This window comes from Anolis carolinensis, chromosome 5 (assembly GCF_035594765.1).
Source record: "Anolis carolinensis isolate JA03-04 chromosome 5, rAnoCar3.1.pri, whole genome shotgun sequence".
NCBI classification, from domain to species: domain Eukaryota; kingdom Metazoa; phylum Chordata; class Lepidosauria; order Squamata; family Dactyloidae; genus Anolis; species Anolis carolinensis.
In genome coordinates, this window is record NC_085845.1 from 125,747,004 (window position 1) to 125,766,511 (window position 19,508).

General features: G+C 41.0%; 1 protein-coding gene across 2 annotated transcripts; it reads right to left on the reverse strand.

The window, feature by feature from the left end:
- Positions 1-1,027: 1,027 nt before the first annotated feature.
- On the reverse strand, positions 1,028-18,663 carry LOC100556139 (toll-like receptor 1). 2 transcript variants are annotated; one of them, XM_016996744.2, is made up of 3 exons: positions 18,000-18,663; positions 16,922-17,104; positions 1,028-4,774 (listed from the first exon to the last, which is right to left on the reverse strand). In XM_016996744.2, exon 3 carries the CDS (start codon positions 4,708-4,710, stop codon positions 2,347-2,349), a length of 2,364 nt encoding a protein of 787 aa, XP_016852233.1. In that variant the 5' UTR covers positions 4,711-4,774; positions 16,922-17,104; positions 18,000-18,663; the 3' UTR covers positions 1,028-2,346. The 2 variants fall into 2 exon arrangements, with proteins under 2 accessions (XP_016852233.1, XP_003226295.3); XM_003226247.4 differs by having other exon boundaries at positions 16,906-17,104; positions 18,000-18,662.
- Positions 18,664-19,508: the final 845 nt, after the last annotated feature.

Sequence of the window (19,508 nt, forward strand, 5' to 3'; positions counted from 1 at the left end):
CTGTACGAGGCAGGACATTGTGGGCAAGCATACAGATGCTGAGTTATTTATTCTGCTCCACAGTCGCACAAGGTGTAAGATTCTTCTAGGTAGCACCATTTAGCCAGGTTATTTTTTTGATCTGCCCATTCCACTTCTGAGTCTGTTCAGGGACTTCCAAGTTGCCCATTCTTGGTTTGCCCCTGGAGGAAGACTTTTGTATGAGTCCATCCAGTTGGAACCCTCACAACCTCTAAGGATGCCTGCCATAGATGTGGGCGAAACATCGGGAGAGAATACTTCTAGAACATGGCCATACAGCCTGGAAAACATACAACAACCCCGCCTGATTTTGCTGCCCACAGGGTTATTCTTGCTGTTGCTGAAGGAACATTAAGAGGAGTGGTGGTTCTCATGAAACTTTTCCTTGATTTAAGTCTACTGGGAGGAGGCTGATAGCATACAATGGGTGGCTTTCAGTGTTCATCCTTATTTCTCTCCCAATTGGCAGCAACTTCCTGTCGCACATCCGGGGGGGGGGGGGGGCAATGCCAGCTAGCTCATAGAGTCTATGCATTAGGTGCAGGTTTAAGACATGTGAATATTCTACATGTTTCATTCAGCACTATATTCTGCTTCTCATGGGCAAATTTCTTCTGGACGGGGCAGGGATACTCAGCAGTTGGGTAAGACAAAGCCAGGGCTGATGTTCTTATTACCTTTGGGTCTGCACCCAATGCACTACCTGTAAGTTTACATTCATGAGTAAGCCAGGCTTTTTTAAAACCTGAAAAGTTTGGGAGTGGTTTGAACCCCTAAACCGCCCCTTTGGCTATGGGCTTGCTCCCTAACCATCTCATAGCAAGTGTAATGGGCCAGCACTCAGGGCAAGATTTAGCATCTATATCCTGAGTGATATTCTTTTATATTGCATTTTGGCTTGGATACTTAGGAAAACATTGTGATCCTCATGTTGATGTTTGGATAGATATCCCCCTCCTCCCCCCCCCCCCACACACACAGTATATATACTAATGGACTTAAAATATTCCCAAAGAACAGTATTTATTCAATGTAACAGTGTATCTTAACAATAATAGCAACAGAGTCAAAATTGCATACATACTTCTTTAGTGCAAAACGTGTGACATCTTTTCTGTGATCTAGGTTTAGAAGTGGAGGTCTTTGTCCTCTAGTCATACAACTAATTCAGGAGTCCGCCAATTTATTCAAAGATGTCTTGTAAACTAGGCACAACCAAGCAACTAGGCACAACCAAGCAACTAAGTACAACCAAGCAAATTGGAGGCATTGTAATATAAACGCTAACCAGCAGGTGGTAGCAGAAGAATGTAATTTAATCTGTGCAGCTCCAAAAAAAGACTTTGATACAGTTTGACATCACTTTAACTGCCATGGTTCAAAGCTATAGAATCCTGGTGAGGTTAAAGATCTTGCAAAAGTGCAATTCCCATTATTCCATAGCATTGAGCCACTGCAGTTAAAATGGTGTAAAACCTCATTAATTCTACAGCATCGATGCACCCTAGGAATAGCTAAATCAAACTGGAGCCGCTGGTGTTGCAGTTAAAAACCTCCCAGCATGGTAATGCTTTCAGCCAGAAAGGGAAGGCATATTTCGTTATTTCAATCAAAAGCAGGTAAAGAAATGCAATTTTCTGTGTCAGGTATTTGACATGAGGACCATTTTGTTCTTGAAGACCCACAGTATGGGGAAATTGACTACAACCTCCATCAGCGTATCCAGTGGAGGATTGACAGTACAGTTGAACAATATTTGTACCTACACGTTCAAGAAAATTATGCAAGATGGAAGAGCTTTTCAGTAGCAACCCATAGTGGCATTGTTATATGTGAACAGCACAGTCTTACTTTCTTAACCATAACCCCATCATGCTTCATGGGACATGAGTGGTTTTGAACTATACTTGATATTTTCTAGAGATGCTACGTTACAGCATTGCTTCATAAACATTACACCATAGTGCAGTGGTCTGAGTTGGATTAGGATTCAAAACCAGGGTTCAAATCCACATTTAGCGACGGAAATCCACTGGGTGACTTTGGACAAATCATACTCTCTCAGCCTCAGAGGAAGGTCAACTCAACAAGTACAAATCCTGCCAAGAAAACACCATGCTGGGTTGGTCTTAGGTCGCCATACATCTGAAACAACCTGAAGGCACACCGCAATGACACCATTAATGTTCTTCATTTCATTTACAAACTTTTCAGTATTTTCAAAACTTTTCTGTTTTAAAAAATCATGTTCCTAATTGTGTGCATTTAACATTTGCACTTGACTGATAAAATGAAAACTTTAGGTGCACATACAAATTGACTTTTTTAACCCTGCAATTCCTCCATTTCCTCATTGTTAGGAAGCACAGTCTGAATGGCTGCCCTAAGGTTAGCCCAGAAAAGTCCATGCTTGCTCTTCTCCTTTGGCCACTCCAAGTATGTCCTCTTGGCCATCAAGGCCTTCAGTTTGTGATACCTGGCAGGAATAATATAGGTAGGGATTGGCTCTAGCAAAACAAGGATTAAGCCATAAACATCTTCACTGAACAACTTGTGATGGGCAAAGTAGAGCTCATAATGGCACCATTCGCTCTGCACAAAATTGGGAGACAATACAAAGATTGACTTGTAACTTTTCTCAATGCAGTCTATGATGTTCTCGACAATGCTTTTCCCTGCCACAAAGTTCCTTTCATGTTGGCAGATCCGGATGGAGCCATCTTCCTTCTCCAGGTTTGGAATCAGGACAGTTTTCACCCAGTCCGAGTCATGCTCGCTATAGGAGACAAAGGCATGGAACTGTATAGTGTTCAGCTGCTGACTCTTCCAGTTCCTTCGTTTAACTTGGGTCCACTGCCAGATCATCTTCAAATACCATGGGATATCGAAACGGAGGCAGATGATGCAAACAACTACACCAAAGACCACTGTAATAATCAGAATTACAGCAACAAGGAGAGTCACATTACAAGCAAGTTTTGAAATGTGAAAATTTGCTAAAAGAGTTCCCCTTACATATTCAGGTTTTTCACACATGTAAGAGTCAGGCCATCCAACCAACTCCACTGATCCCTGTTTTCCAAGATTAATGAACTCTCTTAATTCACAGGAGCACTTGAACGGATTGTTTCCTCCTTTTAACCTTTGGATGTACTGGCAGCTTTCAAAGAATTCCGAAGATTGAGAAAGAACAGAATTGTTTTCTATGTTCAGCAATCTGAGACTTCTAAAAGAATCACATCCAGGCAATGCAGTTAACTTATTAAAAGCCAAATTCAGCTCTTCTAAATTGTTCAGCTTAAGCATCTCTTTAGGAACCCTTGAAATATGGTTCTCGTGCAGATCCAAAATTTTCACGTTGATCGGTAAACATCTAAAGACCAATTCAGACAGCATGTTAGATGACAAATTCAGTTCAACCATATTTTCGGCCCAGTGGCACTTATTCTCACCTTCATATTGCAAGAAATTATGGCTCGCATCCAAATATTTCAGAGACTTCATGGGATTTGTCATTAAACTCACTTTTGTGAGATCTTTAAGGTAATTTCTCTGCAAAATGAGTGTTTCTAGGAGAGGGAGGTTATTGCAGTTTTGGAAAATTGTGTCAGTCAATGTGTTATTTGAAAAACTTAAGTATGTGAAACGACTGGGTTTTGAAGGGCAATGCATGAATAATATACCAGAATCAGAGATTGTCAAGGTTGGAATGTTCATTTCTGAAAAAGTTCTATACACAATGGTTTGATTAACATTCACAGTAGCAAGCCTGGTTTGTTTTATGGACAAAGCCTGTAGAGAGGTATCAATGTTACTGAAAACTGAATAATCAAATTCTAAAACGGTCACATCATAGATATGGAAATATCTAATGGTGGATTTCCACACAACCGTCAAAACATTCACGATATCTCTCCAAGAAATTTTTATACTAGTCACTGTTAAATTCAGCAGTCTTCCATTTTTGTTGTGTTTCAATAGAAATGTTATCGAGTGCTTGATTTGATCATCTTGAATATTTGAAACCTCTAAACTTTCTGTAACATTGAGGTCTAGATCCAAAATAATGGGGAACCTCCTTATGTTGGGGAGCACAATCCGAAGATTCTTCATATTGAATGCTGGAAGGAAAGCAGGGTGATATTCCGAGAGATCTTCTAAGCCCAAGAATAGAGTTTCTACTTGCAAGTGAGCAAGGGCACAGAAATCAGATTTCTGCATTCTCTTAGTACTCAGGCCAAAATATTCCAGCTTCCATGTTGTGCCAGAGTCAGAGCACAAGGTCATCTTTATGTCATCATTATAAGAGACATCTAAATGCCTGATACTTGGTATAGGAAGACCAAAAAGAGCCTGCAAGTTGTTGTGGGATAGATCTAGATATTGTAGGTCTTTATTGTATTGGAAAACACTGAAGTTAAGCACTTTGATCTGGTTGTCAAACAGTATTAATGCTTGTAGTTTGGGAAGGGAATGGAAATCAAAACTCCGAATTTCCTGAATTTGATTGTGGGATAAATCCAGTACAGTTGTTTTTGATGGTATGTTCTTTGGAACAGTGTATCGGATTGTTCTAGAATAGTTTGCTATGAGTCCATCTTCCACAGAGGCAGAGATGACATTACAAGATACTATAAATATACAAATAGAGAAGAAGCTGCTGGTGTTGGAGTATTTTCTTTCAGCCATAGAGTATGATGGTTCTTTCAAATCCTTTTTGGGATGCTTGTTTTTCAGTATTGGTCACAGGATGCTGAAAAACAATTCACAATAGCATATTAATATTAAAATTAATTTACCAAGGATTTTAAAATACAGTCTTCCCTCACTACTTTGCAGTTCACTTTTTGCGGATTCACGGTTTTGCATTTTTTATTTATTTATTTATTTACAGCATTTTTATCCCACCTTTCTCACCCGGGGGGACTCAAGGCGGCTTACCATAAATAGGCAAAAATTAGGTGTTAGTGAGAACTTAACCTTGAATCGAAGGCAATTTTACAATAAAGATAGGGAAGTCTGTGAAAAACTCAGGCGATCCGCTTGTTTACAACAGAAAAGCGATACAGTAGAGTCTCACTTATCCAATACTCGCTTATCCAACATTCTGGATTATCCAACGCATTTTTGTAGTCAATGTTTTCAATACATACTGATATTTTGGTGCTAAATTCATAAATACAGTAATTACTACATAGCATTACTGTGTATTGAACTACTTTTTCTGTCAAATTTGTTGTATAACATAATGTTTTGGTGCTTAATTTGTAAAATCATAACCTAATTTGATGTTTAATAGGCTTTTCCTTAATCTCTCCTTATTATCCAACATATTCGCTTATCCAACGTTCTGCTGGCCCGTTTACGTTGGATAAGTGAGACTCTACTGTAATTATAATGAGCTAGCTTCCTTCAAGAGCAAAAGGAATGCACTTCTCATGACTTGGGATTAAGATCTTTTTATTGACTGATTCAGCTTTCATTTTCCAGTCAAGGCAATTTTCACTTAACCCCCAAGGTTCCTGCTTTTCAGTGCTCTGTATTTTCATGGATATTTTCTGGTTCCAGTTGTCCCTTGAGATTTAATGTGTGCTTTTTGAATTACTTTATACAAGTCATGCCTATGGATTTGTTTTGCTTTGTTTCTTGTTTTTGCCTGCCTTGTTCCATGGAAGTTTCTACAGAACTGATGATGGATTCTTACTGAACATTTAAGACATTCTTATGGATTAACTTTTGAATTATACTTTATACTACTTTTACTGCTTTGCTTTTATATATATATTCCACCATAAACTGCTTGCTGTATACTCAGTTGGTGTGCTGTTACAGTCAAAGGGATTTCTGTCTTGGAGTGCGACACCCAGCTCTTTAAGCCACTCCTCATAGGGCTTGTTCCCCAGACCCTTAATCATTCTAAAAAAATTTATTTTTTATTTTCATTGATACAAACTATTTTAAGCAGAATTATTAAAACAGAAAAGGGTTGTATGTTTAAGAAAATCTGGGATAGATTTAGGCTTAGTCTTCGAATGAGATACATTCAGATTCTGGTCATCTGTGATAAGGGTTACCAGAATGAGTACAAGGATTTTAGACAATTAAATCACTTTCTTGCACTTATATATCTACTTTTGTGTTCTTTTACAAAACCTGTCACTGGAACTAGCTCTGAACTTCTTTTCGGTGTGGATCCACAAACTCTCTCATCATGCCCAGAAACCTTCCAACTCCTTATGAAATAAGTACTTTGATTGCCACTCTGCCCATTAAAGCATTTTCCTAAAAGTGAGGGCAAAAAATGGTCCCTAGCTTTCCAAGCCATACAATTCATTTGCTTGATAGCCATAGTTTACAGAAAATACTATTTTTTTAAAAAAAAATCAATAAAATGACTGTCTTTAAAAAAAATGCAAAATTATTTATTGACCAAATTAACATGGGTTGCTGTGAGTTTTCCAGGCTATATGGCCATGTTCTGGGTTGTATGGTAAGTGGTTTCAACAGACCTCACAACCTCTTAGGATGCCTGCCATAGATGTGGGTGAAATGTCAGGAGAGAATGCTTCTAGAACAAAGCCATACAGCCCGGAAAGCTCACAGCAACCCAGTGATTCCGGCCATGAAAAAGCCTTCGACAACACATCAAATTAACATGGTTACAGAATTTGTTTCATTGCTCTCTTATGATCTAAAAATAATGTTCTTGTTACAAGAAATCACTAGGTGCTCTATACTTCCTCTTTCTAGGGGATTTTTTTTTGTCATATTGCAAGCTGTGTGGTGGTGACACCCACATTAATTTATTAAGTCATTTTTAAACTGGTCCTTCTTCCTTCTGCTTTTTAATGGATATCATGAGATTCTGAAAATGTAACTAAAATACTTAAAATGTCTTAAACATTCCATGATAATTTTAAAAAAATGACAAAAAGCTGCAGATGCAATACAATCCCAAGACAATCACTGAATTCAAATGCCTTGGCAAAGAAAAAGTTTTTGAAGTGTTCCCCCCAAAAACGCCACAAAACAATTGCAGTCTGGATATCAATCACATTTCAACAGGGAAGATATTCCAGAGTTGGGCTATCACAACTAAGGATTTTTTATCTCTTGATGACAATGTTTCTGAGATAACTTGGAGAAGAGTCTCGCATAGACTACTTTAACACGCTCTACATGGGGTTGCTTTTGAAGACTGTTCAGAAGCTTCAAGTAGTACAACGGGAGGCAGCTGGATTGCTAACTGGAGTGGCGTACAGGGAGCATACAACCTCCTGTTACATCAGCTCCACTGGCTGCCAATTTGCTTCCAAGCACAATTCAAAGTGCTGGCTTTAGCCTATAAAGCCCTAAACAGTTCTGGCCCAGCTTACCTGTCCGAATGCATCTTCCCCTATGAACCAGGGCGGATGTTAAGATCCCCTGGGGAGGCCCTGCTCCCGGATCCACCTCCTTCGCAGGTGCGGCGGGTGGAGATGAGGACAGGGCCTTCTCAGTGGTGGCCCCTTGACTGTGGAACTCCCTCCCTAGTGATGTGAGATCAGCCTCCTCCCTCCTGGCATTCAGAAAATAAGTAAATTTCTAGCTTTGGAACTAGGCATTTGGGGACTAGCTACAATGGAACTGGAACTGGAATGGCTCATAGACTCTGGTTATGGACTATGTGGTTGTTTTAATTGCTGTTTTAAATCCTGTTTTAATTGCATTTATATGTTATTGTTTTACATTTAATGATTTAATGTTTAATGTATTTATGTTTCGATGTGGCATCGAATTGTAACAAATTGTAAACCACTCTGAGTCCCTCGAGATGAGATAGGGCGGATATAAATATGGTAAATAAACAAAAATAAATAAGAGTCCTGTCTGAGTAACGGAGATTAGCAGGGAATGAGTCTATCTGTGGCCAGGATCAGTTCTAGTTCTCAGACCTACCAAAAGTAGTAAAAGGCAATCCTAGCCATAGATGCCACTAACTCAAGGAGCATTCCCAAGCTAAACACCTGCTCTTTCTGAGAAGTGCTATCTCATCTGGTAGAATTCCAATTCCCAACACCCAATTCCCGGATATAAAAATTATCCACCCACAGGGCCTTCTTCCCATTCAGATTACACATCTTGTGACTGACTCCATTTTCATGCACCAGATGAGCATGTGCACAGCCTCACTTGACTCAGATGACAAGAAAAATAGACTGGAGTGTCATTAGTGTATTGATGGCATTTCATCCCATATTCCTTGAAAATCGAATCCAGAAGCATATAAAGATATATTTACAAGCATAGACAATATGTTGGATTCTTACAGAATGGCACGTTCCAAAGCTATGTCTCCAAACCACAAATCATAGAATGGATCCAGCAAGCTACTATGGCTGATGGTCAACAGGAGTCCCATCCCCTTGATCTGGCAAAGGTCAGCTATCATTGTGGTTAAAACTTGCTTCACCAAAGAACCCGGGTCTAACAGCAGATTGAAATGTATCTACCCTGTTTCCCCTAAAATAAGACATCCCCAGAAAATAAGACCTAGTAGAGGTTTTGCTGAATTGCTAAATATAAGGCCTCCCCCGAAAGTAAGACCTAGCAAAGTTTTTGTTGGGAAGCATACCCATTGAACAGAACACCAGAGCATGCAGGATCGATAAATGTACGTACCATATACATGGAAATTATGGTAATAATAAGAAATTCTTGATAGGATTCACAGTTTGTCTGGTTATGCTGGTTTGTGATGACAACTACTGTACAGTATATAATAAATGTTCATTTTTTTTTGTTCGACAATAAATGTGAATTCTTCTTCATGGAAAAATAAGACATCTCCTGAAAATAAGACCTAGCGCATCTTTGGGAGCAAAAATTAATATAAGACACTGTCTTATTTTCGGGGAAACACGGTAGATTAGAGATGCATATTAGACTGCAGCTCCCAGCATTCTCCCCATGGCCTATCTTGGATAGGGCTGCAGTACAAAAATACTGAGGGACTATATGCTGATCCACCACAATTCTGATCAAAATTGTGCCAAAAAAGTGGACCAGAGAAACCGTGGGTCCTTTCATACTATGTTTTAGAGTACATTGATTCCACCTGAACTGCCATGGCTGCATCCTGTGGAATCCTGGAGCCTGTAGTTAGGTGGGGCACTAGAACTCTCTAGCTGAGAATTATAAACACCTCACCCTAAACAGGTGATACAAGCTGCTAAAATATCCTTGGTGTTGCCAGGATTTCTTTTAAAAACAAATACGCAGCCACTTCTTTCAGCGCTGCTGACATCTCTTATTTCTCGAAGCAAACATAGTTGAAGATCTTATTCAATCAGTTTGTCAGGTAAGCTGACGGAATGAGCAAACAACAAAAATTGTTATGAACCAAAAACCCAACAATGATTCAGTCATAGGCTCAGAGGCTGAAAAAGCAGCAAAGAGGATATTTGACCTGTGCTCAGGCATAGGAGGCTTTCGAGCCCAAAACCCAGAAACCTCTGGCATGTATACATACATGTGTGTCCTGAAATGAAACCACTTTTGTTTTTCTATCCAAACAGATAGGTTTGCTGGAAAACCCTCACCAACACTTGTAGCCAACACCTCTGCTGAACTCCATTATCTACCTTCATCAAATTCACAACTGAAACAACTGAAGTACTAGATATCTGGGGTTGTTGTATGACTTTCGGGCTGTGTGGCCATGTTCCAGAAGTATTCTCTCCTGACGTTTCGCCCACATCTATGGCAGATGTGGGCGAAACGTCAGGAGAGAATACTTCTGGATCATGGCCACACAGCCCGAAAGACATACAACAACCCTGTGATCCCGGCCATGAAAGCCTTCGACAATACTAGATATCTCATTCACTTATTCTCTTTCTCAAAAACATGGCTATGGGTCAGAGTGTTATTGAGCCATGGTACCACCTGAAACTTTATTTTATCAAGAGACTGCAAGGAAATATATGATCGTTTCTTTTTATTAAAAACCTTTTTCAGAGATCCGGTTATGAAATGATAAAGTGCTAGAGGCTCTGAAATGGACTGAGTAGCAACTGTAACCTACAAAGTTTATTGTATCTAATCCTTTAATAAAATGTATCAGTTAGATGATTTTGTATAACTTGTATTTTTATATACTGTGTACTGTGTCAATTCCTACTAGATGAAGTATATAAACTGTTCATAATAAATGTATCAAAATATAACTTGAAGGCAGCCACCTCTTCATGCCCACTGTCTGAATAATCTCCCAGGAAAGGGAACCTTGGCCACATCCCTCCAGCTATTTCCCAAGCCAGATAACTATCAGAGGCATTATGTGTATGTTTGCATGGATGACCCTCTTTACCAGCAGGATAAGCTGGTAACGTTTGTCCATTTAACCTGAGGCTGAGAGTCATAGAATCATAGAATCATAGAATAGTAGAGTTGGAAGAGACCTCATGGGCCATCCAGTCCAACCCCCTGCCAAGAAGCAGGAAATCGCATTCAAAGCACCCCCGACAGATGGCCATCCAGCCTCTGTTTAAAAGCTTCCAAAGAAGGAGCCTCCACCACAGCCCGGGAGAGAGAGTTCCACTGCCGAACAGCCCTCACAGTGGGGAAGTTTTTCCTGATGTTCAAGTGGAATCTCCTTTCCTGTAGTTTGAAGCCATTGTTCCGCGTCCTAGTCTGCGGGGCAGCAGAAAACAAGCTTGCTCCCTCCTCCCTCTGACTTCCCCTCACATATTTGTACATGGCTATCATGTCTCCTCTTAGCCTTTTCTTCTGCAGGCTAAACATGCTCAGTTCTTTAAGCCTCTCGTCATAGGGCTTGTTCTCCAGACCTTTGATCATTTTAGTTGCCCTCCTCTGGACACATTCCAGCTTGTCAACATCTCCCTTCAACTGTGGTGCCCAGAATTGGACACAGTATTCCAGGTGTGGTCTGACCAAGGCAGAATAGAGGGGGAGCATGACTTCCCTGGATCTAGATGCTATACCCCTATTGATGCAGGCCAGAATCCCATTGGCTTTCTTAGCAGCCGCATCACATTGCTGGCTCATGTTTAACTTGTTGTCCACAAGGACTCCAAGATCTTTTTCACATGTACTGTTGTCTAGCCAGGCGTCCCCCATTCTGTATCTTTGCATTCCTTTTTTTCTGCCGAAATGAAGTATCTTGCATTTATCCCTGTTGAACTTCATTTTGTTAGTTTCGGCCCATCTCTCTAGTCTGTCAAGATCGTTTTGAATTCTGCTCCTTTCTTCTGGAGTGTTGGCTATCCCTCCCAGTTTGGTGTCATCTGAAAACTTGATGATCGTGCCTTCTAACCCTTCGTCTAAGTCGTTAATAAAGATGTTATTTATTATTTATAGTCATTCACTCTGTGGAAGAGGAGGCTTGGTATATGTGCAGTCATTAACTTTCTATCCTGACAGCCAAGTCCTTGAGTATCTAAGATCAGGACCTTTATCTTTTGAGACTTACACCTTTTGTCTCACACAGAACCAGACACTTGAACTAATCAGACTCATCTGCAAGTCTACACCATTGTTTCCTCATGGACTGTGCCCTCCCAGAGGGTGTCTCTGTAATGGATTGAACTAACCAATCCTCAGCTATCATTCTTCCCACCCTGGAAAAAAGGCAGGCTAGGGTGCAGATCCTAATCTGCCTCTTTTTCAGCCAATCAGGGAGGGATCGGGAAGTCTGAATAGCTGTCAAAACTGTCATGCATTTCTCTGTATATTTATGCTTGTACCTTTTGAAGCAAATTGCTTATACTTGCATTCTTTTTGGCCAGATCGTATTAACCCTCTATGGCATTGCCTTCAACCTGTTGAGTGTGTTTCGCTGACCTGGCCAATCTAGTTTAGATACACTCACCAGGCATGGACTACCTAACCACAGTCAAAGTTAAATCACAATAAAAGGACTTTAGCTTGCCCTCCCTTCCTTGCACTGTCCCAGCTTGTAGTGTTGTCTAGCTTCTCGCAAAGACAGTGATACCAAGGTCAGGAAATTTTTCAATATTTAAATCTATATTTCAGGAAGGACTTTTTTTGTACATTGCATCTCCCCAAAACTGTGCCCTCTTTCTCTGTTGTGTGTGAATATGCATTTCAGAAAGTGTTACATTATCCTTGTTTCTGAACCACTTTCTCACTTCTATCCCTCTCCTTAGCAGTCCGTACAGCTTCAAATTGCTTTAATGCTAGGTTTGCTATTCTGTGTGTACCTATGATATTTTGCAGTTCTATCATAATATTTGCTGTTCCCAAATATTGAGTTTATCTTGACAGCTGTATGTTCAATACAATTCTACTTTTAGAGAGTTGTGTGAATGAGATTTTGAGTCCCAGTTGTCTGAAATACTATTTGCCCAAGTTACAAGATCGCTGATAGGTGTGTGTACTTATATCATAAATGAATGTGTTCTGAGGGCAACTTCGGTAGTACTAAGACAGAGGCCCTATCTACACTAACTATGCAATGCAATTCAAACTGCATTATACGGTCAGTGTAGATGGGACCAAGACACTCCTCTGCAGTAAAGAACCATAATCTCAAACTAATGTTGGCAGCACCTGAACTTAGTGCTGGGAAAACATAATCTGAACTAGAAGTCCTTGAGATCAATACATTAAAGCCAACAGCATGCTTACCACAAACTTTTAGAGTGACAGAAGGGTGCTGGCTTCACGGCAAATGGCCGTGACAGAGTAGCCCGGGGCTGTGGCGCAGATGGGAGAGCAATGAGTCACTGACCAGGAGGTCATAAGTTCGAGGCCCGCTCGGAGCTATGTTTGTTTGTCTTTGTCCTGTGTTAAAAAGGCATTGAATGTTTGCCTAATATGTGTAATGTGATCCGCCCTGAGTCCCCTTCGGGGTGAGAAGGGCGGAATATAAATGATGTAAATAAATAAATAAATAAACAGAGTCATGGTGCTGGGAAGGGACAGCCCTAACCTAGAGGAATAAAAAGGTTCAAGATGTGCCTCAGAGCCAGTTGTTTACTTACAGCTTGTATTATCTGCCTTGCCACTTTACTCTTTTGTAGCCCATGGGTTCCTGTTGTTAGCCAGAACACAAGATACTGCATTCCTCCATGAGCTCTCCTCACTCATTTTCCGACAATGTGGTAAATACACAACTTGAAACTCTGCAACTAGGTAAATGGACAGGTGAGTGGGGGACCAGGCAGTCATTTCTTTATCTATCACTTTCCCCTGGTCACATCCATTAATCCACCAAAACCAGGTTGGACATGTCCATTGGAACTGTCTATGGCTGGATCTACACTGTCATATAACGCAATTTGAAACTGCATTATATGATCAGTGTAAATCCATATAATGCAATTGAACTGCATTGATCTGCTTTATATGAGTCTACACCGAACATACTATAACGACGTTTCAAACTGCATTGTACGGCAGCATAGTTCCAGCCTTAGGACCTCATCCCATGCAGTTTGGGCTCCGTTTCCATGTACAGTAGAGTATCACTTATCCAAGCTAAATGGACCAGCAGAACCTTGGATAAGCAAATATCTTGGATAATAAGGAGGGATTAAGGAAAAGCCTATTAAACATCAAATTAGGGTATGATTTACAAATTAAGCACCAAAACATCATGTTATACAACAAATTTGACAGAAAAAGTAGTTCAATGCTCAGTAATGATATGTTGTAATTACTGTATTTACGAATTTAGCACCAAAATATCACGATATATTGAAAACATTTGACTACAAAAATGCATTGGATAATCCAGAACCATGGATAAGCGAGTCTTGGATAAGTGAGACTCTACTGTATATCGGAAACAAGAGTCCCACAGAAATCATCACATGACATAAGGGCACTTCCAGTGAGACTCCATTTCCATAGTGAATGGAAACAGAGACCAGAATTCGTTTTCAGAACTCGGGTGCTAACCAACTCTAAACAGCGAAAGAGAAAGGGAAAGGAAGTGGGGCAGCTAGACACCCCAGAAGACGGACCTCAACGGTAGGGAACGAAGTAAGATGGTTCCCTTTGCTTTTTCCCACTTCCCCCTGCTCATGGAATGAGGTCCAACGTCATGGTTTCAAGTTCAGTACGGATACAATTGAGGTTGTCCTCAAAATGCTTTGCAAAATAACAGGCGTCCCCACTTAGATCTGATTTCAAAAATCTGCTCATCACTTTGGAAAACTTTTGGTGGACAGGTAAAGGAAAAGACAACGGTGAAGAAATACAACTGGTTTCAACTACCACTGCTGCTACACAGCAGGTAAAATGATGTAGTTTCCTACTTGGGTTCACTACAAGTTTTGTGCCATCTGCCTACTAATTTTTTTTTTCTGTGTCAGGAGCAACCTGAGTCGCTTCTGGTGTGAGAGAATTGGCCGTCTGCAAGGATGTTGCCCAGGGGACATCCGGATGTTTTGATGTTTTTACCATCCTTGTGGGAGGCTTCTCTCGTGTCCCCGCATGGAGCTGGAGCTGACAGAGGGAGCTCATCTGCGCTCTCCCCGGGTGGGATTCGAACCTGGCAGCCTTCAGGTCAGCAACCCAACCTTCAAGTTACAAGGCTTTAATCCTCTACTCCACCGGAGGCTCCTGCCTACTAATACACTTTATTTATATTCCGCTTTATCTCCCTGGAGGGACTCAGAGTGGATTACAGTATACAGATATAAACATTCAATGCCTTTTACACAGTGAACAACAACATACAATACACGCCTACCCCTTTCATCTCCAGCGTATGGAGGCAATACTCAACTCCAGCCATGGGAAGGAGGTGTTATTGTTCCATTTTTCCATGCCAAGGAGCCTGTTGTCTGTAGACATCTCTAATATAGTAGGCATGGGCAAACCTCAGCCCTCCAAGTGCCTTGGACTTCAACTCCTGCAACTCTTAACAGCCAGTAAGATGGCTGGGATTTCTGGGAGTTGAAGTCCGAAACACCTGGATGACTATTTCACTGTCTTTGGATGCTCAGAAAGCCATGGGCTTCAAAGTACTACAGGGGACATCCTCACAGGGGTCAACATTCATACCCAAGAAGTACAGTAGAGTCTCACATATCCAACACTCACTTATAATAATAATAATAATAATAATAATAATAATAATAACAATAATAATAATCTTTATTTTTATATCCCGCCCCATCTCCCCGAAGGGACTCGGGGCGGCTTACAACAGGGACAAGCCCGAAAACAACAACACAAGACATTTGACCAAAAACATTCCAACGTTCTGGATTATCCAACGCATTTTTGTAGTCAATGTTTTCAATACATCGTGATATTTTAGTGCTAAATTCGTAAATACAGTAATTACTACATAGCATTACTGCGTATTGAACTACTTTTTCTGTCAAATTTGTTGTATAACATAATGTTTTGGTGCTTAATTTGTAAAATCATAACCTAATTTGATGTTTAATAGGCTTTTCCTTAGTGCCTCCTTATTATCCAACATATTCGCTTATCCAACATTCTGCTGGCCCGTTTATGTTGGATAAGTGAGACTCTACTGTACATGCATAATGATTTGAGGTTTGGAGCTTCATGGGTGATGTCCACCATTAAATGCCTTTCATCGTAAATTACTAAGGCAGCATATGAGATTCTGAAATTGAAATATAACCAGGAAATAGAATGACATGAGCCAAATACTGAGCTGCCTTCGTTATGTAATAAGTTTCTTTTCTTTTTTTAAGTAAAATATATTTTTGTCCATCTTAACATTGCACCATCCCTGGGGATTTCCCTCCACATTGCACGGAAAGAAAGGTCTACTATTTTAATGCTATGTGTTTTTAATCTGTTTCATGGTTTTATGTCTTTTATTTGTCTATATGTTTTAATTGTTTTATAGTTTGACAGGGTATGTTTTATTGTTATATTGGTTTTATTATAATGTCTATGATACGGCATTGAATTCTTGCTGGATTTTGTAAGTTCCTTGAGTCCCCTGTGGGATGAGAAAGGCAGGGTGTAAATGAAGTAAATGAATAAATAAATAAGTGCAGCAGGAAGTTATAGTATAGCAATACCTGGGGGGAGGGGTGACACACAATTCACACCCAATTAAATTGTTATTTTCAAACAAATCTGAGCAAGAAAGGGAGGGAAAGCGACACCCTCACAGCAGAGATGTGAGTCTGACCACGGACCATCATCATCTAAGGAGCCAGAAAATGCTGACAGCTAGATCAGCTGTTAGAATTTAATACACAACTGAAGATCCATCTCCTCCAGCAGGCCTACCTGGTCAATTTTAAGTTGTGAATTTTAATCTGCATTTAATCCATGGATGAAGAACCCTTGTCTGCCAGCTTGATTAGCATTGATTAGCATTGAATACTTTGCAGCTTCAAAGCCTGGCTGCTTCCTGCCTGCAGGAATCCTTTGTTGAGAGATGTTAACGGGCCCTGACAAAGGATTCCCCTAAGCAGGAAGCAACCAGGCTTTGAAGCTGCATGGCTATTCAATGCTAATCAAGGTGGCCAATAGCAACATTCACACTTTCCTCAGTCAAAAGCTCTTTCTCCCACCCTGGATATTCCACAGACATATAACCCCCCTTACCTAATTTTCTTTTTTGAGTAAATAGTTTTTATTGAAATTTTCAAACATAAAATACATTCCAAAATAAAATATTTAGGGATATGGATTTCCTCCAAAAACAACCAGTTCCTCAACCTGAACTACCTAGCAAAATGGAAGGCAATAAAAAAAGATTTGGAAAAATGGAAGAATTTAAATTTGTCATTAATGGGTAGAATCGGCGTGATTAAAATGAATATGCTCTCAAAATTATTATACTTATTCCAAAATATTCCAATTATCAGAAATGGTAAATTATTTAAAGATTGGCAAAAAGATATACCCACTTACCTAGTTTTCAACAGACCTCACAACTTCTGAAGATGCCTGTCATAGATGTGGGCAAAACGTCAGGAGATAATGCTTCTGGAACATACAGCCCGGAATGCTTCATACATGCTTCTGCCATACAGCCCGGAAAACTCACAGCAGCCCAGTGATCCTGGCCATGAAAGCCTTCGACGACAGAGCTGACAACCTCTGAGGATGCCTGCCATAGATGTGGGCAAAACGTCAGGACAGAGTGCTTCTGGAACATGGCCATACAGCACGCAAAACTAACAGCAGCCCAGTGATCCCAGCCATGAAAGCCTTTGACGACAGAGCTGACAACCTCTGAGGATGCCTGCCATAGATGGGGGCAAAAGGTCAGGAGAGAGTGCTTCTAGAACATGAACATACAGCACAGAAAACTCACAGCAGCCCAGTGATCCCGGCAATGAAAGCCTTCGACAACAGAGCTGACAACCTCTGAGGATGCCTGCCACAGAAGTCGGTGAAACATCAGAAGAGAATGCTTCTGGAACATGGCCATAGAGCCCGGAAAACTCACAGCAGCCCAGTGATCCCGGCCATGAAAGCCTTCGACAACACATAGTACAATCTATAACACAGACCTTTCAAAAAGCTTTCGAAGAAGAAGAAGAAGAAGAAGAAGAAGAAGAAGAAGAAGAAGAAGAAGAAGAAGAAGAAGAAGAAGAAGAAGAAGAAGACAGCACTCTTCAGCTCTAGAAGTCCTTGGAGAGAAAACAAGACTCTTCCCACAAGAATGGTGTGTCTGCAAAATTAATGCAGCCTGGCACCACAGTTCAGTGCTATGGGATCCTGGGACTTGTAGTTTGGTGAGGCCCCAACAATCTCTGGCTGGGAAGGCTTTGTGTTGTCAAAGTACAGCTCCCAGGATCCCAGGGCATTGAGCCACAACAGTTACCTCAGGAGGCAGAGCATTGAGCTCAGTAGTTGGGAAATGAAATCTAACACTCGAAGCAGAAAGAGCACCCTCTGGCAGCAATAGGATCAGTGCAAAGCCCTGCTAGATCGACAGTTTGAAAGGAAGGGGGAAAGAGAGAAGCCCTCGTCTGCTTCCCAGCTGCCTGTGGCCTCACCTGCTCCGTTTAGACGATGGCCAGGAAGCCACACCGAAGGAGACAAGCCTCCCTTTCTGGGAGTTGAGTGGGAAGCAGGAGGGGAGGAAGACACTGAAAGAGAAAGTACTCCTTCAACCCGCCCTCGAAGCCCTTGCAAACGCGGGTGTGGCCTCTGTCCATTCACTTTCCTATTTGCTCCCTTTCTCTCCTTCTTCCCTTCCCCGCCTGGGACAGTTGTGTGGGCCCCTGTCTTTTCACAAAGAATAACAACACATGAAAGCCTTGGACAACAAACACAACAACAACACAGTCCCTGTTTCTTCATCTCAGTCCCTCATCTTTTCCTATTCCACATATACAGGCAGTCCCCAAGTTAGGCACATGAGAGGTTTTGTAGGTTTTCATAGAATTGTTGTAGATGAAGGGAGATAACACCAAGAGAGATCCTTCTGAGAGACCAAAAAGTCCGGTTTATTATTTCAGCTGAGTCTCTGGAAGTGGAATGTGTTCCAAAAAGCAAACCAGAGCACCCTATCAAGGCATTGACTTGCCTTTTATACATTTTCAGACAAAGAACATGCTTCTACATACATCTCGTCATTAGTACGTCACTTCACATGCTTACATACATGGGCATAAATATGCACAATCAGCATTTTCCTATCTTAAGCACTCTTAAAGCTTGTAGCAAGTCACAGACACCAAAAGAGATCCATCAAGAGGCCACTCTTGACCTGTCAAAAGTCTGCTCTCCCTCTAAATGGAATGTATAGATGACTGGTCCCCCTTCTCCCAGCTTGTACATTTACACAGAGCCTTTGCACTTCCTGTGCCTGGTACAGAGAGAGCATGATTTTTCTACATTTCACTGCTTCTAATGTGCATACAATATATCTCTAAAAATCCATATTTTTCAGTTTCACATCAGAATCATAGAATCGTAGAGTTGTCAGAGACCTCATGGGCCATCCAGTTCAACCCCCTGCCAAGAAGCAGGAAGTCGCATTCAAAGCACCCCTGTGCCGTCGCGCCTGGGGCTATATAACTCTTAACGAAAGAGGCATGGACGAAAGAGGCATCTTTCCCCAGGGGATTGTTTCTTGCCCTCCTTTAGGGAAACTGGAACTCCCAAGGACCAAAATACTGTAGATAACTCAAAAACTGGTTTTATTGTTCACAAAAGGTTATCCCAATAAGCTGGAAATTTCAAAGAGGTAAAGGAAAATATACATTACAGTCTTTAGTCTAAGGAGCTCTGCAGCTGAGAAGCTTTTCCAGGTACCTCTTTCTCAATGGCTGTGAATGCCGGAGCAATCCTCAGCCTCAGTCCAAATGGCCTATGTTTGAAGACACGGTCTTCCTCTGGTGCCAAAGAACTGATTTGAAGGTGCTTGAGACTCCTCAACATTGTTCAGGTTGGCCCTAGACGTGAAGCATAAGTCTCAAGGGTAAGAACCTCAGAACTGGTGCTGAGAGGTAACTTAATCAAGGGAGCAATATAACTGGTGCAAACAACATTGACTGACA